Raw genomic sequence first — 16,313 nt, forward strand, 5'->3', positions numbered from 1 at the left:
GGCGTTGTCTCGAGTCTTTAAGTTATCTTGAATCTTGACAGAAAACTAAACTCATGCACCTTTCACGTTTACAGGAATATCTGTACATTATATATATATATATATATATATATATATATATACATATTAGAAAATACTGTATGAACTAGCAGGTTACATTTGGTTGGAGTGCTGGGTGAACACGTGCCACCTTAACAAATGTAAAAAAAAAAACACCAAAAAAACATACCATCATTCATTCATTCATCGTCATTCTGCATGTCTTTGGAGTATGGGAGGAAGCCGGAGAACCCGGAGAGAACCCACGCATACACAGGGAGAACATGCAAACTCCACACAGAAAGGCCCTGGCTGAACCGGGATTCGAACCCAGAACCTTCTTGCTGTGAGGCGAAGGTGCTAACCACTACACCACCGTGCAGCCCAAAAAAACATACCAAAGCAGCAAAAGATTTTGTTACATTACATTACATTGTCGATGCAGGATATTAGTCTTGGATAGAAAAAGAAGATGCCCACCAGTTTATTTGGTGTGATTTCTACAGTTAGGTACATGGCCTGAGGTGTGTGTAGTAGGTCTGGCAGCAAAATGTTATTTGGGAAACATGAGACCGACTTGTACGCCCGCGCTGAGGGAGTTGCAGGGTCGTTTTCCTCTGTAAAACATCACACTTCCACTCACAGATCGTCGGGAATTCAGGGAAAATGGTGACAATGTGCAGTGCTGCTTTTTTTTTTGTTCTTCGCCAGATCCATACCGTACATCCAAATTACTACAGTATGTCCACGAAGGTTCAGCAGCGGGGGAAAAAAACCCCCACATGACAATCATCCGAGCATTGTGGAAAAATGATTGTAGGCCAAAGAGAAAACAGCAGAACGTCTCGTGAGACTGTTTGCAGATTTGGGGAGAGAGCAGTTTTTAAATTGAATGTTGATTTAATGTTTCATTCCCTTAAATTCATCAGGTTTGCATGCAAACATTTGCTAATTAGCACTAAATGCATTATAGCTCAGGTCGAGGAGAATGGCAATTTGCATTGCAGTTGAAAGTTTGACCTCCGGATGTAGCCAGGTGAAGGTGTTCATCCCCTCTGGACCACGATTATATGTACAAAACTTCTTCACCCACTCAATGGCTGTTGAGACATTCATTTATATCTTATATTAGATAGAAAATATCTTTATTCCTGTTGCCAAGTCACCCTGAAGATTCGGCTCGCTGAGCGGGACCCACTCAAGATGTTGACGAGGACTTGTTCATCGCTGAAGAAGGCCGAGCTCACCGCAGACGGAGCGATCGAGATGTCAAAGCATGAACGTCCCCCCTTCAGCCTCAGCATGGCTCGAGCAGTCCTCCGCGTCAAAGCTCCGTTTGGTCATTCGATCTCCCTCTTCCACACGCGGTGGGTAGGAAAGCAAGCAAGACACAAGCGGACTGCTGTGCCGTCGGATCAAAACACCACCACGCAGTTCTGACTCCAGTGCCACATGCAGTCACCAAATATTAGTCAAATCCGTAGCGCTTGGCTTTAATCTGTGCGTCTGGAGTGCACGATGATCCCATGGTAGAAACAAGAGGCAGAACAGAGAACGTCAACGAGGCCACAAGACCGGACCTCTTCACTTGACAAGAAAACCTGGTGTGGGGGTGAAAACTGACCGCGGACTACAGTGGGCCACAGTGTTCAACACAGGACCGGTTGTCTGCGTTCACCTCATCTCCACTGACCTCAAGGCAAAAGAGGAAAAGAGCCTGGGTTGAATTTCAAACGAGTTGTCCAGCGATCTCCGATTTGGCAACAGCCACGCTGTCCGTCACATGTTCAGGGAGTCGACTGTCGAGACTGACGTTGAAATATGCTCGCGGTTTTACTCGTGAATTATGAGACGCCAGGGATCAGAAAATGATCAAGTGCAGCAGCAGGGCACCAGGCAGGTTCAGAGAATTAAGATAAGGATAAGATAAGATATTCCCTCATTCCGTCCCACAATGGGGGCGTTGCAGCAGCAAAGTGGACAGAAGAATAAATAAGAAATTGAAAAATAGACAATTTATTCAAAAATAATTTACTTTTCAAGATCAAAACTCTGTCTGTCAGCCTCAAATATCTTGCTCCAGTTATCAAACACAGATATGAAGCCGCAGGCAGCAGCATGTTATCTCAGCTCAGCAAATCAACTCGAAACAGGGGCAATCGGCCGGATCCACACTGTCCAAAATCATATTTCAAAATGTGCTTTTGGACAGGTAACGGGAAGGAAGGAGGCCCAGCGTAATAAAACGATACGGTACGAAAAGACAAGACCGGAAAAAGAGAAAGCTGTACTTCTGAAACACCTCCTGTGTGGAGACCATGGCGGCCACAGTCGCGTGGTTTTTTTTTTTCCCCGCACATGAACTCTCATGCGATGTCCGGAACAAGTTGGCAAGGAGGTCGTCCGAGCCAGACGCCGTTCGCGACAGCAGGAACACTTCCAGTGCACTCGGGCGAGGGGCGGCGCCCGGGCGGAAGGCCCCCCGCGTGCTCGTCGGTTCGCCCCTGGTCTCACTTTATGCAAAATTTTTGCAGGACGGCCGGCGGGACAGTTTTTTATGGGAAGTGTCCGGAGCAACTTTTCGGGGACATTTGCGTTTTCGCATACATAGTCCCTCCGGAAAAGTCCAGGAAAGTGTCCGGACCCGAGTGCACGTCTTCAAGCAGCTACACACTGTTATCGTTGACGTTACTAATTGGCTGTTTCTGACAGAACACACAGAGTTCATCACTGTCTGTTTTCACAAGTCACTATTAGTCTTTTGTTCTTTGCTTCCATGATGAAACGGGCTAATTCGGGCACAAGACAGGAAATGTACCCGCCGAGAAAAGTGGCCCCCAGCTCTCGTTTCTTGTGGCCCTGCCAGTGGTGGAGAGTCATCGCTGGGTCGTCCATGATGCCAAGTGTGCGTGTGTAGCAGCGACATGCACCACACAGTGCACCGTTCTGAATCCTTAATATAATGGTCATTTTCATTCTGTCACCCAATTTTAGGGGACAATATTAGCTTGGGTCCAGTGACCAATCAAAATAAATAAATACATTTTATTTATAGTGCCCTTTTCATCAAAAGATCTCAAAGGGCTACAGGTTGAAAGCAGTTTTGTTAAAAATAAAAATAATTTTAAAAACATCTAAGAGGGGGAACCAAAAGTTTTGCTAAAAAGAAATGTCTTAAGACCTTTTTTAAAACAGTCAGTGGATTGTGGTGCCCTCACGGTGTCGGGGAGGGCATTCCACAGGTGTGGGGCAGCAGCGCTGAAGGCCCCGTCGCCCATGGTCTTAAGTCTGGTTCTGGGTAAGTGTAGGAGGATGAGTCAGATTAGATCTTAGGGATCAGAGAAGCATCAATCTAGAAAAAGTGCAAGACCTCGTCTATAAAACGCATGTGTGTGGGTTCAATAGACGTGAAATATAATTTAAACATCACAACACACGTGATCTATAAAAGTTTTAAGAGTAGCATTTTCATAGGTTATTGATTTTTTTCTTTTCTTTTTAAACCTCAGTAAGGGTTCACGGTCATACAAATGATGCGTCACATGTATGTAAGTGCAGTTTTTTTTGCTTAGAAACTGAGGCAGGTTTGTTTTATGGAAGCTGGGCAGACTGATCAGTTATCAGTCATTTATAAATCTTTCACTCACACATTTTTACTACGGGTCAGTGTCACACTCAATCTGTCTGTGTTTGGGGGAATTTAGGAATCTCTGGGATGTTAAGTAGTTCCCTGACCTTTTAACCTTCCTTCCGTTACTGCGTTGTTTTTTATTGTAAACATAAATGGTAAAAGCGGATAAATGTGTTTCGTTTTTCATAAAACAAAAACACAAAAACATTAAAAACCAGCTGGGAGCAGCCAGTCAGTCTAACCACCTGTACTTTTACTTGAATACACGTACAGACACTTCACAAATTATAGAAGTATTAGCAAAGTATTTATTGTAAATTGCTTCAAATTGACACAGACAAGACCATGTATGAAAAATAAAACATTTCATGTGCATAAAAAAAAAAAAATAGACGCCGTATTGAAGCCGCATGGAAACATTCATTAGAAATTAGTTGGAGATGTGAAGATACCATCTGCGTTCTCTAAGTACTGACTGTACACTGGACACAAAAAAAGCTTTAACATTAATAGAAAAATCCTATTAAAACCTTCACACTGTCTTTTACATCTGCACTCTACCACGACTGTTCCACAACAGATGAAAGTTGGTAAACAAGGGGTACTTCAGCATTTGATTAGAAATGAAAACCCTGTCGCTGTGCTCGGAAACACAATTTGGATCACAAAACCCTGAAATCGGTTTTAGTTGTAATATAGACCTGGACATTTTCCCATTTTCATGACGAACATCAAGAGATCAGAGGCACACATCAGATATGATTCATCTGATTGTTCAAAGCAAAAAACATTATATTTATCTTGTAGTTTAGTGACATTTGGTGAACCTAACCCCTTTTGGCCACAGTCCAACGAGTCAGGACAGCTACTGCGTCTGTAGTCCCGCAGGCGATTGGTCGATTCGTTGGTCCATATGTTCTCATCCGGTCAAATTCTCTTTGGTCGGACAATTGATGATTTCAAAAAGACATGTTACTACGTACATCATCTAAAAACAGTATGATAATCTGCAATAGGAGGCTCCGCCAACTTTGTGTTAGATGCTTGAGGCTTTGAGTGTGAACACATCCAAATTGGCATACATATATATATATATATACACACACACCAATGTGTATGGTCTACTAATGGTTTAATATGCTGCAAATACTTTCTTTTTGTGTTAATTTAAAACCCATTAGGCAACAAGGCTACACACTCAGTGGAGTGTGGCTGATTAATCTAGAGGTAACGTGCTGATTTTTTTTTTTTCCTGCGACCATCGATTGGTTGAAGAGAAGGTATGATTTTGGTTAACCAACCATTTTCCTTGCTACAGCCTTACATCTCATTCATATTCTGACAAAGGACAATGCAATGACCAGGGGAAATATCGTTATTGGGAGCAGATGAAAACCTAATTCAGTGGCAAGGTGAGAGGAAATAAAAACCAAAAAACATGTTCACCTTCATGTGAAAATGAACAGCAGCACTGCTCATGTAGTGGCTCTTATTGAGAACCAGCGGCTGACATGCAAACATATATGGTATATAACAATATCTTTATGCTCTGGGTTGGTTAAGATTCAGATTCAGTTTTTGTTGTTGAAATTTAATCCAGAGAAGTCTTTTACGTTTTTACCCATGTTTGACTAAAAACGTTTCACAAGCAGAAAAAAGTTCATCAGCCAATGATTTTCCTTTTTGTTTTGTTCAAAATCAATCATTTTTCATTTGTAGTTTGGCTCTAATCAGGCAGTTCATTCACTCCGCCTGCACGTGAACACAAATTTTCACTTCACGGACTCTGCGTCAGTGGACAAGTGGAGGTTCGGCAGCAGCTACGTGTACGACAAAGACAATAAGTGGCCATCCTCAAAGAAGTGCTGCAGAGTAAAGGACAAGGTACTGTACCAGTATAGCAACAATTAAATCGGTGTTTAAAAAAAGATTAAAAAGAAAAAGGGTTTCCTATAAAAATATATTGTTAAATATACAAGACATGCACGTTAGAAATATATGACGGACCTAAGGCAAAACAACTAGTTTCCACAAGCAAAAAAACCAAAGCAAAACCAAAACATGGTTAACCCTGTATCATCAGCATTCAAATGTTTGACTTTTTTTTGTTAAAGTCAATTCAAGTTTCTTTTGTATCGTTTCAACACTTCATTGTTCAAATGGGCAAATGATGGAAAACAGGATTGAATCAAAATCTAATTTGTTTGTCGATTCATCGATTAGACATTTTTCTTCTTTTAAAAAGGGGTTTTAGTTTCTGTATCGTATATTAATATCCATTTCATATTATGAACTGAAATGTTCAAAAGAATCAAGCAACAATGTTTTTCTGTCAGCTCATACTGATACTGATCAGATGCAGTACTACTTCTGCAGAATATGATTGTTGGGTTAAAAATTTGTCGAGGATATGAGCCACTTGAACAGCAAAAAAATTGAGTTATTATTATTACTTTAATTATTATTAATATTATTATTATTATCATGCATCAGTGAATGCATCATTATTTTTTTGTTTTGCAACATGTGACTTTTCTTGACTGTCGGGGCTAGGCAGTAGTTTTGGCAGTGACGTGCTGTGGCCGACAGCTGAGGAAAACTTAAAACAACACACAGTGTCGCATTTCAAACTCTTTGTCTAAAACCCAGAAATACAACAGCTGGAGCTGCACAGGACTGATGGTTCGAAAATATTAAAATTAAAAGAAAAAAAAAAAACAAGAAGAAGAAGAAGAAAAGGACATGACGTGTTTGTTGGCTGCCGCGGTTCTTGGGGGCAAATTCTGGGATAACAGGGCTCATTTGTTACACTCATTGGTTCCTCCATGGTTTCATTCCTCAGCCACTATAGAGATGCTGCAATGCTCTCGACACGACGGCAAAGATCTGAAGTACAACGTAACCAACACGATTCACAATCACAGCGAAATACAACTCTACGCCACAGCCATGTGCAATCAGGATTCAAAACTGAACACATGCGATCCATTTAACTGAAGTCACTTAAAAGTAAAGGATATGTTAGCAAAAAATGTACACATAAACTATATATATATATATATGTATATATATATATATATATATATACATATATATATATATATATATATATCCATTTTTAGAACATTCGTATTCAAAATACATATTTCTTATTTCAAGTCAATCCTATGAAATTGTCTTTGGTCAAGAAAAATATCTTAAAAACTACAGGCTATCCATGTTATTGTACAGGAATGAAACAAAAATGTACTCGGGATCATGTAACTGATCGAATGGGGGGGAAGCTGATACCACGTATCTAATCATTTTACATTTGGAGCGCTCCAAATATTTAAAGTGCTTCTGCATTATTCCCTCAGCATTTAATCTGAAAGAAACATCCATCAAAGTAAGGCAGGTCGGTTTCATCTACGCAACTGTACTAGAAAATATATATACATTTGTTCAGAGGAGAAAGAGGACACTACGAACAGGGAAAGATTTAAACGTACTCGGGCACGGACCTCCAGAGGTTATGATTATCGATCACCTCCAAAGAGAGAGACGCCCAGGGCAAAATGCTGAAAAATTGGGAGAGTATCATCACAGCTGTTGATATAAAAAACTGGGTGAATAAATTAAAAAAATAGCAGCCTATTCACACTTATCCTACTGATGCCTTTTTTTTCTCACACAGCTGGAGACGTAAAATCAGGAGGAGCGGAGAAGGAGACGAGGACAATCCGTCCACACCTCGTAGCTGTAGTGGAGTCGGGGTGTCCGGAGGTCAGGGTGTATCCGATGTTCTTCTCCCGGACGCGCGGCAGCTGTTCTCGGAGAGGGGACGGCTCCCGAGGATTCTGTAAGACCCCCGGTGTGTCACCGCAGTGCTCCTCCCATGTGATGTGCTGACAAACTGCTGGTGCGGCCGCCTCAGGCCACACCTGCCCGCCCTGGTTAGGAGGTTTTCCCCACTATCGGGTTGTCCCTGAAACAGAGAGGACGACAATAATGGATGAGTGTGTTGTTTGTCTGTGCGGTGGGCGCAGCTGTGCAATAATTTAAACATCATTTATCAAATCAAAGACAAAAAAAAACAACAGTAACACATTAATTGAGGCACATATCTCAAAGGTTTATCCGATCGTGTTTTAATCAGCCTAGAAATATTGCAAAAATAAGACTCATTTTAAATCTTTCTATATCTAAAATTACACACATTAATCTCCTCACGCCTCGACTATCCCAACAGCCCTTTCTCCTAAGGAAACACTTAATGGTCACACCCACGGTTGTAGCACTGGGGGGGTGGGGGGCTCAGGACCCCCGTGTGTGTGTGTGTGTGTGTGTGTGTGTGTGTGTGTGTGGGGGGGGGGGGGGGGGGGGGGGGGGGGGGGGGGGGGTTGTTTGTTTCTGGGGGTGACCAATTGATGTCAATAAATTCATAAATGAGTGAGCTATTGAAAATGCAAACCTTTAATTTTTTTAAATAATTGTTATTATTATCATTATTATTGTTATTATAGTGTGAAATGATCTCCATATTTTTCTCTTGCACCTTTTGCATTTCGCTCGGTTGAGCACTTTGTACACTGTTTCAATAAGCGGTCTATAAAGGTTCATCATCACATTTATTAAAGTCGGGCTCACATGAATTGGAAAACAGCAATCCGTAAACATGTAGATGACGTGTTCCTACATAGTACAAATGTATCAGGTGGAGCAGTGCAGACTTACAGGCTGCCGTACTGCGCGGTGGTGTCGTTCCTGACGTTGTGCTGCCTCTGGAGCTCCTCCATGACGTTGCGGAGCTGCTTGAGCGTCTGAAAGGTCTCTTTGGGTTCCTGAATGGTGAACTTGGAGCACTCCTCCTGCTCCCGCTGAGGGCCCTGGTACACCGCCATGCTGGCACACGCATCTACGGGAAAGGACAAGACGTTATTGCAGTATGCTGTGCAGCTGACGGCTCGGGTCTCGGAACTGTCAAGCGCAGGCTCCCCTGATCCGACGTGGTGTTTGTTTCGATTGACCAAATATGTTGGAATGAGTGAGATGTTTTTCTTCCCTCTTGAGTGTTAACATCCACATCAGACAGATAGATGGAAAGATAGATCGATTTCATTCGAAACTCCATACCAGACAGGCAGGAGGAACGAAATTCCGTTTCATCTGGCTAAAGATGCTTAAACAACAGATGAACACTGTGGACATTTAGCCATTTTTATACACTGCCACACAGTTTTCGGGGAAATAAAGTAAATGGCGACATTAACATGAGCCAAGTCTATAGTAAAACCATCTTCACATCTGTTTTCAAAAACAGCTATCAAAACAAACATTCAAGCAAACTAGAGCTGCAACAGTTAATCGATTAACAAAATGAATCGCCAACTAATTTGATAATCGATTTAATCCTTTCAAGTAGTTTTTATTATTTTTTTTTCTATATTCTCTGATTTTAGCTTGAATGTGAATATTGTCTGGTTTCTTTGTTCCTCTGTGACAGTAAACTGAATAGATTTGGTAATCCTCGAAACCTGCCAACGATCAGACTCTGTGTTTTGTGAACAGGCACTGACCCTCCATGTCCTGCAGTTTGGTGTCATTTGAAGAGAGAAGGGAGAAAACTCTCTCCGTCTCCCGGTCACAGTCTATGTCCAGCTGTAGATTGGCCAGCACGGTGCTGAAACAGAGGAACATGTGTAAGATCTTTCCCTCACAGCAGAGAGAGACGGAACAATAAACATTGGCATTTTGTTTGCATGAAGAATACCAATCCAGCTGAGCCAGGTTTATTTTCTGTGAGCTGCAGATGCTTTACAGTGTATATGAAGGGTTTCTCGTTCCGCTCGTGACAGTAATGATGACGACGGCGGGGTAGTAAGACTCACGTCGTGCAGGGCTTACAGCCTGGAGCATTGTTGTTCTGGTTCTTGCAGCATTGCCAGGTCCCACTGGTGTAATTCGATGTGTGGAAGTTGGCCAGGCGTCCCTCGTTGCAGCGAGTGACCTGGCCCAGGACCTCCAGCCACTCACTGGCCTCCACACAGTTTCCTGCCTGCACGTACAGGGGCTTCTCGGAGTGGACGACCTGGAACATCTGACGCAAGAAACGGAGCAGTTTAAAAGACAGAAAGAAAGAATTTCCACGTAATGATATGTTTACAGTCTCATGTGAACTATTAATAAACAGGTCAGTCTATGAGACAATGACAGCAGCTCGTAGATGATTGATGACTTTAACGTTTCACCGGCAACAAACAGAGTGAATCTGTTTCTAGAGCTGCAACAGTTAAGTGATTAGTAATCGACAACTAAATTAATCGCCAACTATTTTGAGTAGTTTTTATGGAAAAAAGGGTCAACATTCTCGGATTTCAGCTTCTTAAATGTGAATATTTTCTGGTTTCTTTGCTCCTCTGTGACAGTAAACTGTATAGATTTGGTGTGTGGACGAAACAAAACATTGTCTAGGGGTTTGGGGAAAAAATTTTCACCATTTTATTACATTTTATGGACTAAACATCTAATCGATTAATCGAGAAAATAAATTGACAGATGAAATGATTATGAAAATAATCGTTAGCTGGAGCCCTATTTGTTTCCCATTTAACTTACTTCTTCGCTAAAGACAACACTTGGAAAACATTTACACAAATTCGGCAGTGTCAATAAATGCTCACAATATCTCGTCATTTAGGCTGAACATTCCCATTACAAGGGGACCACATTCAAGAAGCGATGACTGAGTGTCGGAGGGGAAGCGACTTACATTTTTGCGGCTAAAGGCACTTTCATCCAGCTTCTCCACCGCCTGGATATTTTTGACGTCGATGACGCAGAGGGCCTCCTTCCCTGGAAAGCAGAAGGCTTTCATGTTTACGTCAAAAATTACACGCAGTGACACAGAAGTATTACCAAACCTAAATGTTTGGTTTGTAACATCAGAAGACATGAGAGGGTGCAGGAGAAGGATGATACGCCTTTCAACAGTGAAGGTTTATAATAATAATAATAATAATATCCGTGACCCTGTGACCCTTCCCATGATGGGAATGTAAGCTTGCAGTGTGCTCCGTCTAAACCATCGGATTTGTTTGCAGTTTGGTCAAAATGGCAACTCAAAAAAGGCATTTGGCTTCAATTGCAGTCAGAATGTTCACAAAGTTGTGGGCAGGAAAACCGCAATAAAAGCAAACAAACAAAAATTCTCACTACAGCAGCTTTCAGACATGAACTCCAGAAAATGTCTGGAAAATTAGTTGTCATGTGTGACGAACTCAGCAGGAGCTTGTCCGAGTCAGACATGTTTCACAATAGCAGAAAAAAATTGTCGAAGGCAATTGCGAAGGTTGATGTCTGGGTACTAGAGCGCAGACTTGCTCGCCGTGAATCTCCCTGAGACTTACTCTGACATTTTCCTAAAATTCTACTAGGAGGCTGGTGGGGAAAGTCCCGGGAAATGTCCGAAGCAACATTCGTGGACATTTGCGTTCTCACTTACAGCTCCTCTGGAAAAGCTTACAACATGTCAACTACACCGATTTAATCTTATGCATTCATAAAAACCCAATATGCATAATTTAAACCTTACTGTTAGTTGTAGCTCTTACAGCTGCATTTCTACACTGCTTTTTTTTAGATGGCTTTTCCTTAATAATAATTTCTTTAGCTTTGCTATACATGTATAACATTGTTAACATCCTAAACAAACAAACCTTCACAATGTGTGGGATTGGAAAAGTCTTTACTAATGACAGTATTACTAATAATACTGTGATAGAAAACAGCATACAGCCTCCTCCTGTGAGCGACAAGTTTTAGATGAGCGGTGTATTTTGAGTCTGCAGTGATAGAAACTGCTCTCACCTTTATGCTTGTGATAGGAGAGCTCCCTACTGCTCACTCTGAGCCACCTCTTCTTGAAGTTTCTCTTCCCAAGGCGTTTCTTCCCCTGGGCACGTTTCTGTACTTCCCTGTAAAAACACACATTAGATTAAGATAAAAAATATATATGAAAAGTATATAAAGTATGTTGGAGGTGAGTTAATAAACCAGATGAGTGAAATGTAAATATTTACTAATTTTTGGTTTAATAATCCTGATTTGAAGTAAAAATGCAGAAATAAAATTATCCTAGACATAATCTTTTATTAGTCTCCAGTTAGGGCGGATTAAATCTGAACTGGTTAAGAGCTCAAAGTTTGTTACAGTTTCATGGTTATTGACTGTGCGGTGAAAAATATGGGAAATCAAAAACCCATCACGAATTATTAATATTCATTATTTATTGTGCCACTTGGAAGTCCCTCAATTTAACGAAGGTGCAAAACTAAATTACTGGATTCCCCTTTTTAGAGCATCGTGTTCAAAGCGATGGACTAAATAAATCCAAAAAACGTCCAGGCTGCAGAGTTTGCTTTTTGTACTTGACAAAAAAGGCTGGCGACTTTATCTCCGCGTTTTAAAACAGACCACTTGGGTTTTGTGGGGAAGAATGGTTACAGAAGAAGCAGTCGCAACCTTTTTTCTCTTCATCTCACATTTCCTTTCCTACAGATCCTGGTCAGGCTCCTTTTGGACACTCACCCCTCCTTGAGAACTACTGCATTCTCCAGCCCACTAGACTCCTTGCTGACGTTAGAGGAGATCTCGTCTAGAAACTGGAAAAACGGAATAGACAATGTTATCAGTGCTAACCATTCAACATGACAAACAACGACATCAAAGTTAATATCTTGTGAACCTTTTCAATACCTTTTTAACTTTTTCGATACACTTGTCCTCTTGGAATGATTTGAAGAAGTCGTACATGTAGGTTTCTTTGAAACTAGACTGCAGGTAGAAAAAAAATTAAATAAAATTAGCACGTAACATATATATTTTTTTAAAATGAGGTCCTAGTCTTTGCCATTTACTCCAGTATATTTAGCATCTTATATACAGTAACTGCTGTTAATCTCACCAGTTTTTTTGACAAGCTTCCCCAGCTGCCCAGAGTCTGGATGGTTTTTGAGATGAGAGTGAGCGTGCGGGAAATCTCAGGATCCTTAAAAATCAAAAGACAACACACTATGAACGGCAACGTGTACGGCGCGTGTGAATCTGGGTTTTATTCGTCAAGTGGCCGGGTGCGGTGCGAGGGGCCCATGCACTTACGGGATGATGGGAACGGAGTTGGAAGGAGTGCGGAGAAAGAACAGCAACGGCAAAGAAGCGCAGGAACACAAAGCTGCTAACAGCCGAGTACTGGACATGTGGGTCGGCTGTTGAGAGAAAGAAGAAGAAAAAAAACTTACAAGAGAAAACACTGAGGGAGACTTCATCAGTTTACTATGAATGTTCTTGCAAAAAACACTGAAGAAGAGGAAACTCTTGTTAAATTTGGATTTGGCTCCACCTAATGGTAGAAATACATTGACAGAACAACTGCACACAATTTCACTAAATGAGTCAATGAATTGTTAAATAATGAGGTGTGGTAGTTGGGACCACCAACATATTTATTACCTGTTTCACAGTTTCAGAGGAGCAGAAATATTGAGACAACACATTTTCTTTAGTAAACTAAAGACAGAATATATAAACAGTACACACTGGTCTCTCTGGCCTGTATCTATGTGGTTGAATGGGTTTTGTTGTTGTTTCTTTCAGATGCCTGGATGGAGATTTTATCCGACTATGTAGCCGCAAAGACACAACAGTGGCCTTTTTTTTTTTTTTTACTGCTTTTACCTGGGAAACGTTTACAGGCCAAATGTCTCAGTGACCTGAAGACATCGCACATGAGTGGGGGACAACTCGAACTGGACTGGGTGATGGAAGAAAAGACCTTCTGGACGTAACCCTGTAGATTCTCCTGCAGAGTTATGAAAGACATTAGTACTAATCTTTACAATACTGAGGGGGAAACACACACACACACACACATCTTTATAGATTTAAGGCAACAAGAATCAAGAATAATCTGAGAGGCAAACTGCACAGTCAAAAGTCTGCTAGAATTAAATCGTAGCCAGACAAATATAGAATTTTGTTTTTTATTGTTGCCTATTAGTGTAGCTCTGCAACAAAGATGTTATACGTTTGAAGTCAAAGATTTGTGTGAGATTTGATCACAATCAGAAGAATTTCAAATATTCTGCTCGTCTGTCGACAGCATTGAAAGAGAAAAAATATTTACCTTGTTGACCTCCACGTTGTCACCTTCTTTTAGTTTAACTGGGTCTATCTCACAGGTTTTGTTGGATTCACAAATCTATGTAAAATTAAAAGGACAAAAAAAACAACAACGACAATTAGGTTTATACCAAATGTATTTATAAGAAATGAGTTTGTGTGGTGTCGATATTCTTCTTCTCGTGAAATTAGAGGGACAAAATAGGAGCAGATGAGTAATACTGCAGATATTCACAATCCCCACACCACCTTTGTGTTTTCGCTGGACATGTCAAGGAACTCAAATTACTAAAAAATATATTAAATTAAAATATAACAACCCACAGATGCTGTAAGACCAGTATCAAAAAAAGAAGAAAAAAAAGAAAGACAGATCCAAAAGTTACGATTTTATTCACACTGATATAAGCCATTTAGAGGAAATTACTGAAAAACTGTTTTCTCAAAAATGTTTGATGGACTCTGAAATAACTCCAAATCTGCTAATTACATCTGCACATCTGCTTGCTTGCAGTGGAAATGCAGCTGTTCAAGTGGAGTTTTCCATATTGACCTGAGTGACTAATACCCATTCTGGCCTCTGGATAAGTGTGTGTGTGTGTGTGTGTGTTTCCTTATTACTCATACCTCATCTATTACAGGCTTCAGAGTAACCGCCAGGTAATTTTTTCCCACAATCTTCATCATGTCGTCAATGCAGCGCGTTGCCAGTGAGTTGCCACGGAATATAGTGTTAGCCTCCCTGTATGGACACACAAATATTCCACCAACATCAATTACACTCAGTCTAGAACCATTTTGACCATATGTCTTGACAAAGGATCATTTCACAGTGGGGTTTTTTTAAAAAGGAAAAGTTTTTATCACCTAGGTCATCGGATATGACATTCTATCCACCTTCCTCTACTTTACAAGTTTATTGGAGTTAAAATATAGGAAATATGAAAATCCACTTCTAAACTTTTTCAGAGCTGATTCCTGTTTGAAACTAGATTTTTGTTATATCATACACAGCCAAAAAGAATGATGGCAGAAACTACAAAAGTCAATTCCAGGTTGTTAAACAACTCTACAGGTTTAAGAATAGGAGACGTAACCATGCAGGTGTGACATTTATCTGCACGTGTACACCAACATACCTGGTGTGTACCTGTACTGTGTGTTCTGAATGTGTGAGTACTCACTGAGTGTTGTCCAGCTCTAGCGCGGCCACAGCGGAGACGAAAGGCACAAAGCGATTGTGGTGGAGCAGCAGTCGAACCATGGGCAGGACGGCCTCGTAACGCTCTCGGTAGATGTCCCCCAGGATGTGTGCTGCCGACGCCGAGATGGGCTGAAGGCGACAAAGAGAAAAGAGCGCCAGTTGAGAGGGTGAGTAGTGGAAAATACACCAATTGCAGAGAGAAGGAATTTATGGAGAGTGAAGACAATATGAAATATATTTTGTATATGCATGTATATTGAAATGATATACTGAAAACAGTAATGTAGAACTGTTTTTTTCCCCCCACCATCTTAGGATATACTGTAACTTGAGCCATTGCCTTATACCTTCACATCCGGGGATTTGAGCAGCAGGTTGCAGAGTGGTGTGTAGCAGGCAGATGGCAGCACCGTGTCTTCTATGTAGGTCAGCTTCAAACGCAAGGAACCCAAATCATCCGACTTGGACTTGCTGCCGTTCCCTTTAGGCTGGAGGAGATACCTGACCACAGACCACAGGGAGACAAAATACTATACATCACCATGGTGAACCAGGCCGCTGTGCTACGGATGTATGTTTGCATTAAAACCTCCGCAAAATCCAATGACATCTGTTTGAGTAGAACGTTGTGGACACACCTCTAGATAACCAACAGAAAAGGTTTTGTTTTTTCCTCAATTCCAACGACAACACTATATATCGAGTAGAAAATTACATACAGGCCAAACCAATAAATAAAAAAGGCTGATAATGATAAATATCTGCACAATTTTATGATATGGTTGTGCATATAAATACATGTCTGCTTAAAAATAACAGGATGAATGTTCTGGTTGGAACATATTTTTTTGGATAAAGTACTATGAATAAACACACTGTTGTCTTAACTCCAGAGATACATAAGAATCTTACAGCATCAATGAATATATGATAAATACTGCAGTATAGATAGTAATATCTCAATGACGGACTTTATACAAACGACGTTGTTGTCTAACTGGGACAGGTCTGCCTTTTCGAAAGAAATCAGCATCACAAAGTTTTAACAGGGAGCACAACTGCTCCTTATAAACTGATTAAATAAAACCAAACATTACATTGTGTTCAAATACTTTCATGTAGTGAATAGTGTATGTACAATAGATGAGTCTATTTATACACCTAGTGGATATTTTGCTGTAGCTAATGTTGCCCCGTGAAGCATCTCAAAGAAAAAAGCTGCTCAAAGCTATTTGCTCTCCTGCACAAAATATAAATCAAACGGTCATCTTTGCCATTTAC

The 16,313-nt window shown here is 40.8% G+C and overlaps 1 protein-coding gene across 1 annotated transcript in view; it reads right to left on the bottom strand.

The window, feature by feature from the left end:
* Positions 1 to 3,964: 3,964 nt before the first annotated feature.
* The window catches only part of rasa2 (RAS p21 protein activator 2), a 28,484-nt gene continuing 16,135 nt past the window's right edge, over positions 3,965 to 16,313 (bottom strand). Inside the window, exons 10-24 of the mRNA XM_035622271.2 lie at positions 15,380 to 15,533; positions 15,013 to 15,161; positions 14,456 to 14,570; positions 13,833 to 13,907; positions 13,385 to 13,508; positions 12,809 to 12,915; positions 12,615 to 12,698; positions 12,407 to 12,484; positions 12,239 to 12,312; positions 11,519 to 11,625; positions 10,422 to 10,504; positions 9,541 to 9,749; positions 9,229 to 9,332; positions 8,387 to 8,567; positions 3,965 to 7,637 (exon numbers count right to left, since the gene is read on the bottom strand). Of these exons, the coding sequence (XP_035478164.2) occupies positions 7,607 to 7,637; positions 8,387 to 8,567; positions 9,229 to 9,332; positions 9,541 to 9,749; positions 10,422 to 10,504; positions 11,519 to 11,625; positions 12,239 to 12,312; positions 12,407 to 12,484; positions 12,615 to 12,698; positions 12,809 to 12,915; positions 13,385 to 13,508; positions 13,833 to 13,907; positions 14,456 to 14,570; positions 15,013 to 15,161; positions 15,380 to 15,533 (1,675 nt within the window). The 3' untranslated portion in view covers positions 3,965 to 7,606. The remainder of the gene's footprint in view (positions 7,638 to 8,386; positions 8,568 to 9,228; positions 9,333 to 9,540; positions 9,750 to 10,421; positions 10,505 to 11,518; positions 11,626 to 12,238; positions 12,313 to 12,406; positions 12,485 to 12,614; positions 12,699 to 12,808; positions 12,916 to 13,384; positions 13,509 to 13,832; positions 13,908 to 14,455; positions 14,571 to 15,012; positions 15,162 to 15,379; positions 15,534 to 16,313) is intronic.

This window comes from Scophthalmus maximus, chromosome 11 (genome assembly GCF_022379125.1).
Source record: "Scophthalmus maximus strain ysfricsl-2021 chromosome 11, ASM2237912v1, whole genome shotgun sequence".
In the NCBI taxonomy this organism is placed as follows: Eukaryota; Metazoa; Chordata; class Actinopteri; order Pleuronectiformes; family Scophthalmidae; genus Scophthalmus; species Scophthalmus maximus.